At 52.1% G+C, this 14881-nt stretch overlaps 1 protein-coding gene across 1 annotated transcript in view; it reads right to left on the bottom strand.

Moving 5' to 3' along the window:
• The window catches only part of LOC134013549 (ubiquitin carboxyl-terminal hydrolase 25-like), a 12403-nt gene extending 247 nt beyond the window's left edge, over positions 1-12156 (bottom strand). Inside the window, exons 1-13 of the mRNA XM_062453055.1 lie at positions 11925-12156; positions 9490-9567; positions 8856-9000; positions 8063-8186; positions 7773-7935; positions 6910-6996; positions 5264-5401; positions 4206-4282; positions 3720-3793; positions 2566-2720; positions 1535-1662; positions 431-526; positions 4-43 (exon numbers count right to left, since the gene is read on the bottom strand). Of these exons, the coding sequence (XP_062309039.1) occupies positions 4-43; positions 431-526; positions 1535-1662; positions 2566-2720; positions 3720-3793; positions 4206-4282; positions 5264-5401; positions 6910-6996; positions 7773-7935; positions 8063-8186; positions 8856-9000; positions 9490-9567; positions 11925-11966 (1347 nt within the window). The 5' untranslated portion in view covers positions 11967-12156. The remainder of the gene's footprint in view (positions 1-3; positions 44-430; positions 527-1534; positions 1663-2565; positions 2721-3719; positions 3794-4205; positions 4283-5263; positions 5402-6909; positions 6997-7772; positions 7936-8062; positions 8187-8855; positions 9001-9489; positions 9568-11924) is intronic.
• Positions 12157-14881: the final 2725 nt, after the last annotated feature.

The following is a 14881-nucleotide window of genomic DNA, read 5'->3' as shown; positions in this document are numbered from 1 at the left end:
TGCCAGAGGAAACCTCTTGGGGCCAGAGCCATAGCTCAGATACCTGAGAGGGGGAGGGAGAGAGAAAAAACAGGCAGGGAGGAGGGAGAGAGAGGGAGAGAGAGAGAGGAATGGAGGAAAGGAAAGGGAGAGAGAGAGAAGGAGTGAGGACAGGGAGAGAGAAACCAGGCAGAGGGAGAGGGAGAGAGAGAGAGGGGAATGGAGGAAAGGAAAGGGAGAGAGAGAGAAGGAGTGAGGACAGGGAGAGAGAAACCAGGCAGAGGGAGAGAGAGAGAGAGAGAGAGAGAGAGAGAGAGAGAGAGAGAGAGAGAGAGGCAAGGACGGAAAGGGAGCAAACAAAGGAAGGAGAGAAAGCGCTGGCATCAGAGGCTATTCGACCAGGCCTGCCGGTCGGAGGGGGGCGCTCTGGGAGAGCGGGGGGGGGGCGTACCTCTCCAGGCGCTGCTGCAGCAGGGTCAGGTGCTCCTTCAGCCTCCGGATCTCCTCTCTCTTGATCCGGGTGATCTCCCTGTTCCTGTCCATGTACCTGAAACCAGCACACACACCGTCCTGAGCACACTGGCACACCCACTGGGACACCCACTGGGACACCCACTGGGAAACCCACTGGGAAACCCACTGGGAAACCCACTGGGACACCCACTGGCACACCCACTGGGACACCCACTGGGACACCCACTGGGACACCCACTGGCACACCCACTGGGACACCCACTGGCACACCCACTGGGACACCCCACTGGCACACCCACTGGGACACCCACTGGGACACCCACTGGGACACCCACTGGCACACCCACTGGGACACCCACTGGCACACCCCACTGGGACACCCACTGGGACACCCACTGGCACACCCACTGGGACACCCACTGGCACACCCACTGGGACACCCACTGGCACACCCACTGGGACACCCACTGGGACACCCCACTGGGACACCCACTGGCACACCCACTGGGACACCCACTGGGACACCCACTGGGGACACCCACTGGCACACCCACTGGGACACCCACTGGCACACCCACTGGGACACCCACTGGGACACCCACTGGGACACCCACTGGCACACCCACTGGGACACCCACTGGGACACCCACTGGGACACCCACTGGCACACCCACTGGGACACCCACTGGCACACCCACTGGGGACACCCACTGGGACACCCACTGGCACACCCACTGGGACACCCACTGGGACACCCACTGGGACACCCACTGGCACACCCACTGGGACACCCACTGGCACACCCACTGGGACACCCACTGACACCCTGGGACACCCACTGGCACACCCACTGGGACACCCACTGGGACACCCACTGGGACACCCACTGGCACACCCACTGGGACACCCACTGGCACACCCACTGGGACACCCACTGGGACACCCACTGGGACACCCACTGGGACACCCACTGGCACACCCACTGGGACACCCACTGGGACACCCACTTGAAAGCAAATTGCTATTTGTGGGATTCATAAATACAAAATAAACAAACTGTGGATTCAGATCTTTGGCTGACCTGTCCATGTAGAGCATGGAGGGGAACTCCAGCTTGTTGTGGATCTTCTCGGGTCGACCCAGCGCCTGGTTGAACTCGAATCTCGAGAGTTCGAAGGTCAACACAGGAGGGAGCTCTGTGAACCAGTGCTGTGGGGAAAAGACGGGGGGGGGGGGGGGGGGGGGGGGGGGGATTATGGTCTGCTCCAATTGCTGCTCTCCTTTCAAGCAGTTAACACGGTAGGCTCGCCGTGGGACTTAAGGACTCATTTCTATCCACCAGAAGGGAGGGAGTGAGGCAGGGAAGGAGGGAGGCAGGCGAGGAGGAAGTGAGGCGAGGGAGGCAGCGGGTAGGGAAGCAGGATTGGTATGTGCTGGGCGCTTGTGCTGCACCGCAACATTCCAAATCCCTCTCAGTCCCGCAAAGCCCTGGGAGGAACATCCAGGTCTCCTCTCCTGACTCCACGGTGCAGGTCACCCGCTCTGCCCTCACCCCCGCCCCCTCCAAGTCTCACCCTCAGTCCACCTCCCTCGCTCTCTGTCTCTCTCTGTCTCTCTCTCTCGTGGAATGTGCCACACCCGCATTCCTCTGCTTCTCCCTCTTTCTACCCCCTTCTCTCTCTCCTTGCATCTCTCTCTTTCCTTACCTTTTCCCCTCCCTCTCTCTCTCTTACTTTTTCTCCTTCACTCTCCCTCCCTCCATCCCTCCCTCCCTCCATCCATCCATCCACTCCCTCCCTCCCTCCCTCCCTCCACCCACTCCCTCCCTCCCTCCACTTCCTCCCTCCCTGTGTGTGTGTGTGTGTGTGGCACAGTCGAGGGCTGTTGCTGCTGGTTGCATGTGCAGTGTGGTTATTTTTGAGCATGTGTTTGTGTGTGAGTGTGAGAGAGTGCGAGTGTGTGAGGGCGTGTGTGAATGAGAGCGTGTTTGTGAGAGTGTGAGTGTGTGTGTGTGAGGGCGTGTGTGTGAGAGTGCGTGCGTGTGTGTGTGTGTATGTGTGTGTGTGTGTGTGTGTGTGTGTGTGTGAAAGTGTGTGTTTGTGAACTGCTGACCTCCTGGCCAGACTTGGCAGTGCTCTCGGCAGAGTGAGAGAGCGACTCGATCTCTCCCTCGATCATGGCCGCCTCCAGACACTCGTGAAGGTCCTTGAAGCCGTTCACCTGCAGAGGGTACTGGCCAAACATCTCCGTGTTCTCAAACTTCTTTCCTGAGAAGGGAACACGCACACACACACACACACACACACACAAACACACACACGCCAAACCATTAACAACTAGTTCACAACCATTTGCTTCCTCGTTTCATCTCAACACCTAAATGAACCGAATGGGCCAAATGTTCATGAGAGGCACACGGGCTGTGTGATGTAGTGTTATGCTACAGGGGTGCTGCCAAGCAGCCTGGCCTGTGTGTGTGTGTGTGCCATATGGGACGTCAGGGGAGGAAATGGGTCAGGCCTTTCGTGCTCGTTTACAGCCGAGGTGATTTTCCACTGTTCCGCACCGTTCTGTGCAGAGCCAGCACTTCCAGCAGGCAGCTCTTTGGAACTCTCCCTCTCTCCCTCCCTCTACCTCTCGCTCTCTCCCTCTCCCTCTCGCTCTCTCCCTCTCGCTCTCTCCCTCTCGCTCTCTCCCTCCCTCTCTCTCTCCCTCCCTCTCTCCCATCTCTCCCTCTCCCTCCCTCTCTCCCATCTCTCCCTCCCTCCCATCTCTCCCATCTCTCCCTCTCTCCCTCTCCCCCTCTCTCTCTCCTCTCTCTCTCTCCCCCCCACCCCCCATCTCTCCCTCACTGGCAGCCATGAAAGGCAGGACCTCCAGACCACAGCAAGGGTAGAGAGAGAGTGAGAGGGGGGGGAGGAGGAGGAGGGGGGGTGCAGAGGGGACATGCAGATGAGGCGCTGAGGTCACGCGAGGAGCAGATGTGTCTGGCGGGCGCTTCTCTGGTATTGTCATGCATAATAAGCGCAATGTCAATCAGGCGCCAAGGTCCTCCAGGATCAATGCCCCCCCCCCCCTCCCTCACCCCCGGTTCTTCTACATGTGCCACCTCTCATTAAAAGCAGGTCAACTTTCATTACCGGGGGGGGGGGGGCTGGGGGGGGGGGTGCAAGGAGACACTTTCACTCTCAGTCTCTCTCAGTCTCTCTCTCAGTCTCTCTCTCTCTTGCCTCCCCTTGCGCCCGAGTTCCACTCCATCCTCTCACCTTCCAGAACCCCCACGGCCAGAAAGCGCCCATAGAACAGCTCCACCATCGGATTCTTGGGCTTCTCTCCCTCCCTGGAACGAGAAGAACAGTTACAAGTCCACGCGCGCACGCACGCACGCACGCGCGCACACACACGCCAGGTTTTGCTTCAACGCCCCCTCTTGAATTCTCGGTTGAAAAAAGGGTCAACGCGTGATCCCATACATGAACACGCTTCTCCTACGAGAACCAAGCATGCCTGTTTGCATTAAGTCATTTAGCAGACGCTCTTATCCAGAGCGACTTACAGTAAGTACAGGGACATCCCCCCGAGGCAAGTAGGGTGAAGTGCCTTGCCCAAGGACACAGTCATTTTTCACGGCCGGGAATCGAACCGGCAACCTTCTGATTAATAGCCCGATTCCCTAACCGCTCAGCCACCTGACCCCCAGTGTTTAGAGGGTGCCCTCCCCCCCCGGTAGCCGGAGGGTTGGAGATGTTTACCTGTCCTCCTCCGCCTTCATCTGGAAGGCGTCCTCCAGCCAATCCAGCAGCTTGTGGGTGAACTCACTCACATCCTGCTGTGGGCACCACAGAGGGAGAAAGAGAGAGAGAGAAAGGGGGGAGGAAGAGAGAGGGGGGGGAGGAAGAGGGAGAGGGAGAGGGGAGGAGAGAGGGGGGGGGGGGAAGAGAAAGAAAAAAACGGCAAGAAAGAAAGAGCGTGAAAGAGAACAAAAAAGGAGACACATTAAAACTCATTTTCTTTAGGGCACCAAGGTCAAGGGCCTCCAATTTCCAACGACGCCTGGAAGCAATGAACAAAGCCCAAACACAGTAACATAAACCCACGGCACATCAACTGGGTGTGGTGTTTGGCCCCTGCCGATGCTGTATAGTGCAGTGTCGATGCCAGGGCCAGGGGGCCTTCCTGCCCCACCCACCTGGGTCCCCCCCCCCGCCCCCCCCCCACGACAGGGACACTGAACCCGATGAGCCTCCTGGCCACACGGACCCCCTCCCTAGACCTCTGGCCAAAAACATTAGCTCGGCGCTATCGCCCTCTGGACACTTGTCATATTCCCATTAGGCTGGAGCGTATTAGCATAGCCGGGCTAATCCCTGGTCGATACGATTTGGCGCGGCCTTTCGGTGGAGGCGTCGCGGGGCTGCGGGATTGACGTTTCTAGACGAGGTGAGGTTTAGGGTGAGCTGGAGGTGTCCAGAACGATGACGGTCGGCGGAGTCAGCGAAACGTTTATTGGGGGAGGGTTCAAATCGTATGTCGTAGGTACATTAAAGAAGGTGGTGGTGGTGGTGGGCAGCTGTCAGGGAGACAAGAACAGGAACTAATGGTGTTTTATTATTCGCAGTATTATATGCTAATACTACTACCAACACACCCAACCCATACTACTACTAACAAGTAGTAGTTCAACTTCCTCCCAAAACAATGTTTGTCTACAAATATGTATAATGTGTCTCCCTCTTCAGGTCTCCAGGGCCGAGGAGACCAACCACGCTGCTCCCTCCGAGAGGCCATCACCCCCCCCCCCCCAGCTCACCTGCTGGGACTCGCTGGACTTGAAGGCGTCCTTGAGGATGTCCACGGCGCGCGACGGGTCCACGTACTTCCTCTTGGAGCCCACCATGAGGGAGAAGAGGGTCCGCAGCTCCTGCATGAAGGGCAGGTTCCTGTGCTCCTGCGGGGGGGGGGGGGGGGGGGGGGGGGGGGGGAGGGAGAGAGGGGAGGAGGGGGAGAGAGAGAGGAGAGGAGGGGTAAAGGGAGAAGGGAGGAGGGGAGGAAGGGGGAGGGACAGAGGACGTTAGTGTGACAAGTTTACCCCCCACCCGTCCTCTCCGGCGCCCCCTCCTTGCACGCACACTCACATCCTGGTATCAGCTAACGGAGATGGGCCACCTACCTCTGCTCTCCACCCGACTCCCGTTCAGCTCCAGGTGAAAGGGTTTATTTAGCCGTTAAAACGATCTAATGATAGCTACTGGTACCGTCGCTCGCACACTGCTGAATTACCCCGGCAAGGTGGGGGAGGGTGAAGTATGTCACACTGGCTCAAGACCCTAAACCTTCGCCTTAACCCCTAGCTCACAAAACGCGCGCCATTTGAACATTTTCCCCATGAGTCTTCTGCAAACCGACCCAAAAACGCCAGCGTGCTTTTAAACCAGACGCCGCCCAGCGCAAAGGATTAATGAGAACGCGCGCGCGTGTGTGTGTGTGTGTGTGTGTGTGTGCGTGTGTGCGTGTGTGTGTGTGTGTGTGTGTGTGTGTGTGTGTGTGTGTGTGTGCGTGTGTGTGAAAGGACACATGTAGGCCCCCGTGGCACGGTCTCATTCTTCAAAGTCAGGGATATTGATGACAGATTAGGACCCCCTAATCTCTCTGCCGGGTATGGAGCGAGCCCCGGCCGTGACACACGAGGGACTAAGACCCGGGCGAGGACTGGAGCTATACGACTACAGCAGAGGCTAAGCCCCGATTAGTGGATGTGCGTTAACCGCCCTACAGTTGGGCCCGCCGTCGCCGGGATACAGAAGGGAGGGGGGGGGGGGAGTGGTGGTCGCTGGGTGAGGCTAGGCCCAAGCAGAGGAAGGAACAACCCCCCCCCCCAATGGCGAAGGCTCATTTTCCCGGTGGGGGTCGATGCTGGGTACAAGAACCAGGGTTGAATCAAGGAATCTCCTTCCGCCTCTCGTCCTCTTCTCCTAGGCTAGGGGGAGGGCGTGCCAGGCTGAGCCCCCCCCCCTCGCAGCTGCATGTATAGACCCAGAGAGCACTCCAGTCCAAACTCCTCACAGCTAATGGGAGACACTCTGACCCACGCTTCCGGACCTACATCTACGCCCTCTGACCCCTGAGGGGAAGTCTCCCCTGCCGCAAAGCTGGGACAACCACCAGCCACGGCCGACCCACAGGGGTCGAGTCGCGCTTTCCAGGGGTGTGTGTGTGTGTGTGTGGAGGGATAGCCAGCTACCTAAGTATGTAGCGCTCTGCAGGGGAAGGAACTGTGCGAAAGGAACTCTGGCGGCGAATGCCCTCTCCTCGTTTTCTTGACATAGCGGGAGTTGTTTTTCCCCCCCCCCCCCGACTGCCGCCGAGGATTTGGGCCGTAAGCCTCTCTCTGCTGAGAGCAGATAAATATGTCTCGTCAGTTCGAGCCGTGTGTGCGTGTGTGCGCGTGTCGCTAACCTTCTGGTTGCGAGGCAGGTCCTGGACTCTGGCCGGCGGAGCATAGTGAAGAACCAGTCTCTGGAACTCCAGCAGGTTGAAGAGAGACTAGAACAAGACAACAAGGACACGACACGCTCATGAAACGTTTCCAACAGGCGTCATATTCCTAAACTAAATGAGCCCCCAGACGGTCTATCGAGGGGGCAGAGATAGGTTGGGTTCTGTACATTGCATGTACCCACTCTGCTAATACAGGCTAGTGCTGCATTTGTGGGTCTGACGAAACCAAAAGGATTCCAGGCGCATAAAGACCTCCGCTATAGGTCACAGATTATATAAAAGAGCTGCTCGGCGGTCCGAGGGTGAGGCGTGTGCAAAGAAAGCAGGGTTGTTGACTCGGAATCTGGGATTCCCAGAAGAGGCATTAGGGCTGGGTGCGCTGCCATCTATCTCCATGGTAGCTCACGTTACCCTCGGGGCTCAGCGTCATGTGACGGTGTATCCAGTGTTCATCACGCATATGTCATCTCAGGTCACATTCCACAAGGGCCTCTGCGAGGTTAGATTCGCTAATCCAATCTTAGTTTTTTTTTTTGTGTGGACAGGATAGCCAGGGCTTCTCATCGAATCCAATCCTGCTGGGGGACTTACAAAGACCCCGATTATAAGGCTTTCGCAATGGGACCTTTTTTCTCCGGTCAGGGGTGGAGATTCGATTCAGATTCGTATATGTTTAGTGTTTTGCACCTCCCTGCCACAGTAAATTCCATGTTTGTATAACATACATGGCGAATAAACCGAATTCTGATTCAGATTATTCTGTGTTTCGGTGAGAGTTTGGCAGAGTCTGGTGTGTGTGTGTGTCTGTGTGTGTGTGTTACCTGGATGACGGCGCTGAACCAGCAGGTGTTGCCCACATTCTTCAGGCCCACGGGGCAGTTGTCGGTGCGCTTCCTGTCGTGGGGATTGGGGGAGTCGCTCCAGGCCTCCGTGTGTGTGCGCTTCAGGCTGGCCTTGTTCTCCGCGATGCTCGCCTCCAGGACCCTGAGGGAGCCCCCCACCCACACGCACGAGCTCAAAACAGGGCTGCGTCTCGGCCCTCCATTTGGGCTTTTTGAGGAACCCTGGAAACCCCACTCCCCAGCCCCCGTCCCCAGGCCCGGAGCCCCACCTGCTGATGGCCTGCTCCTCGTCCGTGATGCCCGTCTCTCGGAAGGCCCGGCTGGACTCCTCCAGGCTCAGGGCGATGGCTCTCTGGAGGTCGTCCTTGTCGTCCCCCGTCAGGTCGATCACGTCTGGGGAAGCACAAGCAGCGGCGTCAGGGTGTAGGACGGTCCGTGACGTGGACAGAACACTTGCGGAAATCGGTGGAGATACTACACCGGATGCGTTGGGTCTGCCTTTTTAGATTTACAAAGGTAAACGTAGCTAAAGATAAGTATACAATTGACAATTAGGGGTAATTATAATGATATAAACTGGCTTTGGTGTCAAAGAAGCCCATACGCTGGGTTTAATTCAATTGTTTACGCTTTCCAAGTGAGGGAGTTCATCCTTCAGGTCCCTCCTTCATGACAGTCAACAGAGCCTGCAGGAACATAACCTTCTCTTGCCGCTTCCCACATAATCCTCCCTCCTCCTCAGATAAGACATGACCCTCTCCGGCATTCCTCACCCATGACCACACAAGGCTACTTCGGCAAATTCTTCGGGGTTACCTCCCCCCTGCCGTAACTTGCACCCTTTACCTTGTTGCTCACTTTAAAAAAAAAAAGGTCCAAAACCGCAAAGAAACTACTTGTTTCTCTCCCCCCAAATAGCTATGCCTGTGGTGTATCGCTAGAAATGCAGTCGGGCTGAATCTCTTTGCGGAAGTCTCTCGGTGGTTTCGGGGTGCGGTGAGGTCTGTCCGTGTGGTCGGGTGTGTGTGTGGGGGCCCTGTGAGGCGAGCAGCTGGTACTCACTGGTGTCCGCCTGGCTGCCCACGCTGATGTATCTGTCGTTGGCCACCTGGGAGGTCTGGTAGTAGGTGGTTTCATCCTGCTGAGGGACCTTGGCGTTCTTCTCCGTCAGAAAGGCCACCGCCTCGGCCAGGTCCCCGTTGCTGACCTGAGGGGGAAACAGGGACGGTTGGTTCTTCCGGGGGGGACGGCTTCAAACCGACTGCGGCTAGGATGATTATGCTACGACTGTGTTATGACTAACACTGATTATGTTGGGGTTATGCGGAGGGGTTTTGATCATTCCCGACTTGATTCGTTTGGTCTTGTTTTGAAAAGGACTCAGATGCACATTTCGGTTAAACCTGACGTGCGTGTTGAAGTTCATGAAAAGCAATTTTTCAACTGATCAAAAGGCCCAACTGTCTGGACGCTATATTAGGCTACGGAATAATACACATCATAATTGAAAATCAAAAGACCTAAAAAAAAAAGTGGGGAATTAGATAGGGGAATTCAGGAGCAGCGAGTGTGCGTCAGCCTGACATCAATGTTACAAAGTGCACTTGCCGGGCATGGAAGTGTGAATGTGTATGGATCTAGGAGAAATGGTGTGTGTGTGTAAGTGTGTGTGTGTGAGTGCGTGTGTGTGTGTTACCTGCAGGGCCTGCTGGAGCAGCTGAACATCTGTGGTGCCTGTAACCTCCCTCAGCTGGTTCAGTAGAGTCTGTTGGTGCTGTCGGGGGGAGGGGGGGGGGGGGGGCAGGGGTGAGAGGGCAAACACAGGCGGCCAGACCAGAAGAGACGGGGACGGAGAGATCAAGAAGAGGGATGGAGATGGAGCAGGCCAGAGAAAGAGAGAGAGGAGACAAGATTTCGGAAGAAAACATTTCTCCATTTTATACAAAAGAAAAGCAGGCGGGCTTGCCAATAGATTACCCGACCATAAAGTACCCACGAGTGAACTTGGCCGTAGCAGGGAAATCTGCATTTGTGCACCATGCTCAACGTGACAGTGTCCTGCTAAAGAGTGCAGTTAAAAGGTTTTCGCTCGCGTCAAACCCAGCCGGGGGTAGACGAGCGCTTACCACACACAATGCCCGGCCCTACCTTCACACAGTGCATCCCAACCCCCTGTCCCTGACTGAGTGCACTCCAAACAATGGCCGGGTGCACTTACCGTCGAGACTCGAGGCTACAGTCGGCTGCTCTGGGTACTGGCAGAGCGGCCTACACTTTCATGTGACTCGCGGGGTAAACAACACGTCATGTGGGCTGTGTGTTGTGTTAGGAGTTGCAGCCTAACTCCTCCAGCCTTGGGTTCAGTTCAGTTCTTCCTGGTAGAATAACGACCAGCGTTTTTATCCGACTCAGCAGTGAAAGTATTCCCCCGGAGGAACCTGTTTTTCGTGAGGGCCATTAGAGCGAGCGATAACGGCCAGAGGTCACACCTCTGTTCGAGTAACAGTATCTAAATTATGTAGCGAGCCCTCTGCCTCGGGCCTAGCCAAAGTCGAGGCGGCTAGCCAAGCCTTGCTGAGCAAACAAACCACTCCTCCCTCGACTGGAATTTTAGGAGATTGCACCAAGGGGTGCTTCGGAAAGTTTCGCACGGCCACCGAAATCGCTGCTGCGTTCAATTAAGGGGAACAGGAATGCGACGGGGGCCCGGATTCCGGGGGACACAAGTCTAACCTGGTTCATTCACGCGGCTAATGAAGCCAATTGTGTTCGGGGGGGGGGGGGGGGGGCATTTCTGTCGGCGGTACGTAGGCCTGGCTCTATAGGGAGGTCAAGCCTGTTTGGGCTTCACATGAAAGCCTTGTGTACACCAACAGAAGCACTAACACACTCGCTCATTCGTTCAGCGTAGGGAACGACACCACCATGGTTTAACTGGCCGGCCAAACCCAACTCGTAGGGAGAATACTCTGAGGCGCTGAGACAGGCTATAGGAATGAATAACAATTACAACATGTCTGACCAGTCTATGACTCTGCATTTCCAATGTGAGAGGATATGGGCAAAGTTATACGCAGGCTGCTATGCAATAACAGGAAAGGAGACAAATTATTGTCCATATATCCCAAAGAAAATAATTGTTTCCAATGAATGGGTCTCTAGACACCTTCACTTTTTATTGCACCTGGTAAATATTGCGTAGCAGAAGCTTACTACTGTCTTTAATAGAATATATTGAGATAATCTACTAGTAAGACTGGTAACCTGGGAGAATTTCTGGAACTGTGAAAAAAGTAGTATATCTTAAGAACCAGTTTAGCTACAGGCATCAGTTATATAACCAGGCGTGGTGAAGCAGTATTCTAAGTGAGGCTGTGTTCAGGCTGTATAAGTCAGCTAAGCAGATCATTAGATCACAACTAGTTAGCAAACAAGATACTGTGCATAGACTTTGTCATTCCAGATAACAGATTGGGAGAAAATAATTATGCTGATGTATTATTTGGCCTAGTAGCTATTTACCAAGGAAGTACCATTGGTATTGCATGTTACTGTTGTTGGCGTTGCAAGTATTAGCATATCACAAAACTGACCGAGACAGCAAGTTGAGGTCAATTTGCTTACAAACACAGCAAGACATGTTTTCTAGACGTCAGCTTGGCGATCTAGTTCAGTTGTCACAGACTCACAAGGAGACCTGCCAAATGGCATGTTAGTTCATCTATGCTGTTACAGCTGGCCATGGCTGCACGTAAACAAACATATCACAACAGTCATTTGAGAGGGGCACTCAAGCGCCAGAGCGTATCGCTAGGCGTGTCACCACCACCAGTTGGATAAACCAGCGCAGCTAAAATAGCTAGCAGCAGCTAGCGAGTTAGATAACTTTGCAACCAAGCTAGCTAGCTCTAGCTACAGTACCATTCTAATTTGTTTTACATCGAGTGCCAGCGTTTGGTTAAACGCAATCAGAGTATTTAGCTTCCTATGTGCTCGACTCCTAGGACCTGACGCCACACTTGCACACACAGATAACTACCCCGCTATATGGCTAACTTTACCTGCTATTATGCTAGCCATGTAGCCTAGCAAATGAGAAGGAAAACATTGGGCTTTACGACGCAGGCTTACCTTCTGAGAATGCTGCTGGAGGACATTCTGCTCCACGGTCATGGCCGGTTCAGAATGAAACGAAAATTTACTCAAGCCAAGGCAAAAACGCCTATTTAGAACCAAATGAAATAAAACAACAGCTAAGATGTGCCTCTCTTACTCAGCTCGATAGCGGGCGCCATGGGAAATGCATAATAGATGAAAAAATACAAGCTCCGAGATAGCGCTCGATCGCTTTTTTGTTCGATTGCTCATGTCTTGGTGAACTGCATTTACGTCACGGTTCAAGCTCTCTTGAATGACGTAATTTGCTACTTTAAACTTGTATTTAATGTATGTAGGATTTTGTATTTTCCAATAATAACAACAACATATTTCCAAAAATATGTTTTGGTATTTTATCTGCGAATGACTGAACTGGCGTTCCCTTCGTTTTGAAACTGGACTTGAAATCACACGTTCTCCGTAGTTGTTATTACGTAATGGCATGCCTGCTACTGAAAACTTGAAGTTTGAGAACATTATTATGTCTGACCACCATGGTTTACTAAACCATAAACATTACTAATTGCATTTGTAAACATTACAAATAAATATTATGTTCAGTGGAATTCAGAAGTGGTAATTCTGAAAAGCATGCCAGAAATGTTGAGATTGGGAGAGAGAGAGAGAGAGAGAGAGAGAGAGAGAGAGAGAGAGAGAGAGAGAGAGAGAGTCGGGGAGACATAGAGATGGGCGAGACATGATGAGTATTAGCGGCTTGCAGATGAATATATAATTGGTGGGTCTTTTTGAGACATGAAGTGGGCTCAGCCTCCTGCTGGAAGCTGAGCTGTGACCTTTAGAGTGAGATGAAGGTCGTCTGTGAGATAGGAGCCAAGAGATGAATATCAGGTGGCCTACAGTATTGTATTTCTTGTCAGACGTAATAAAGGATTATGAAGGATTTGGCTTGATGTTCCTAAAACATATCGAGTATGTTACTAATTACCAGTATGTCTATGTAGGTGCTGTAACAGTATGTCTATGTAATTATTCAAATTGACAACTGTTTGTATAATTGAAGAGGAAGTTGTGTTTTATGGGAAAGTACAGTTTGTGATGGTCTAGTTCTGAACCACATTCAGTGTCGTGCTTTCTATTCTTAGACATACGGAAGAGGCGATACGTGGCAGAATCGCATGCAATGCCACCTGTGCAAACATGAAACAGATGTTCAACTGAGAAAGGAAATGATCACCTCATTTGTTAACTCAACCTCTCATGTTTTTTTTTTAAAGATGAGAAGCAAGAGGATAAATAGACAACAAGATGAGCTATAATTTCTTTACATAGTCTATTGATGCGGGTATGATTACTTTGTCGTGATTCACAATATGGTTGGTGGGTGGTTGTGGAGTTCTGAAGCTCATCTCAGGCACCGGGGATACCAGTTCTCGCCAGGAGAGGGCAGCACTCACTTCTTCTCCTGTAACGAGATAGAGAAATGAAACCCCCCTACTTCCCATTGTAAATACATTCATGTAACTAGGCCAGTGTGTTATTAGGTCTCACACAGGCTCAACATCATCGGGTTTGTTACTAGTGCAAAAAGAGGCCTATATTTGCAATAATCCAATCTCATCCTGGCAGATATTATGAAGCATTCAGAGCTGCCTGGTTTTATTCATTAAGACAATTGTGGACTCTAACCCATAACATTTGGTCATACTTTAGATGTAAAAAAAGAAGAAATATAAATAAGAAAATCAGCCTGTCTGGATAGATACTGGAGAATTAAATTCACTACCTTCCTTATGAAAGGTAATGAGAGACAAGTTTGCACATATTAGATTGCTTTTTATATCCAGGTGGCAATTGTCATTTTTCCACAAACAAATCTCTTGAATTAATAATTTGAAATATTGTTTTTCTCAATTTTAGTAGGCAGTTTTCATGAAAATGATTTCCCTCTTTAAAAATGGCTCCGTACTAGGAGATATGTAGCTCAGTGGTAGAATATTGAACTGGAACTGAAGAGATCACAGGATCAAATCCACCCCTTGTAACTCATTTTGGATTAAACTGTCTGCTAAATGAAGACGTTAATATTACATCACAATATTGTAGTCACTATACGACCATGGAAGGGAAGTTCAAAGTTTGTCCAGCAGGTGGCAACATAGTACCTCATTTGAACGTGGAAGTTGCGTAACGATAGATTCACATACCACCAGGATAAATGAGGAAAAGCAAATGATTCATGAAAATGATGCCAATTTGTAAATCAAGTATCATTGTAAATCACCTCGTCTGGTTTCCAATTTCAGCACAGCTACTTAATCAATATTTTATTCTTTTATGTGAGCATGCTGAAATATTGGCTGACCACCAGAGTGTATGAAGGTTACCTTGAGCACTCGGTGGGCCTCTTTGGAAACAGCTCTCTTGTCTGGGCAAGAACATTTCGCACAGTTTGACCTCGAGGCAGGAGGTGAAGTCATCAGTCAGGATATCTGGGAACCGATCAGGGCACCAATCAGGGGACAAATTGATGAATCAATCCTCCCAGTCAATCAGGGAATACGTACCAGATACACATTATCTATTCACAAAAAGACTTTCAGCTAAACAGGGTTTGTCTGTCTTCAGAAATGGGTTGCATGTTCATTATCACAGCTGGTGTTGAGGAAACTGCTGTAACGCACACCGGGACATCTAGAGAATCAGTTAATTGATTAAGCTGAATTAACGTCCCAGCTTGTCTCTTCACGGAACCTAATACAAATATGATATCGGGTCTCTCATAACTGTACTCCTCCTAATGGTAGCACACATACTTATGGGACCCCCTGCACCTGGATATAGAAACATAGCTTGAAAACCACACATGCCACGGGTGAGAAACGACCGGCGTTTGGATCCTTTGGGCACAGAATGTCCCCCTGTGTGACCGCTCTGGTTCCTCCATCATGTCAGTGCTGATGACTACCCCC

The sequence above is a fragment of the Osmerus eperlanus genome, chromosome 27 (genome assembly GCF_963692335.1).
Source record: "Osmerus eperlanus chromosome 27, fOsmEpe2.1, whole genome shotgun sequence".
Lineage (NCBI taxonomy): Eukaryota > Metazoa > Chordata > Actinopteri > Osmeriformes > Osmeridae > Osmerus > Osmerus eperlanus.
The sequence above is the reverse complement of the archived record's forward strand: the minus strand, read 5'-3'. Positions and strand labels throughout refer to the sequence as shown.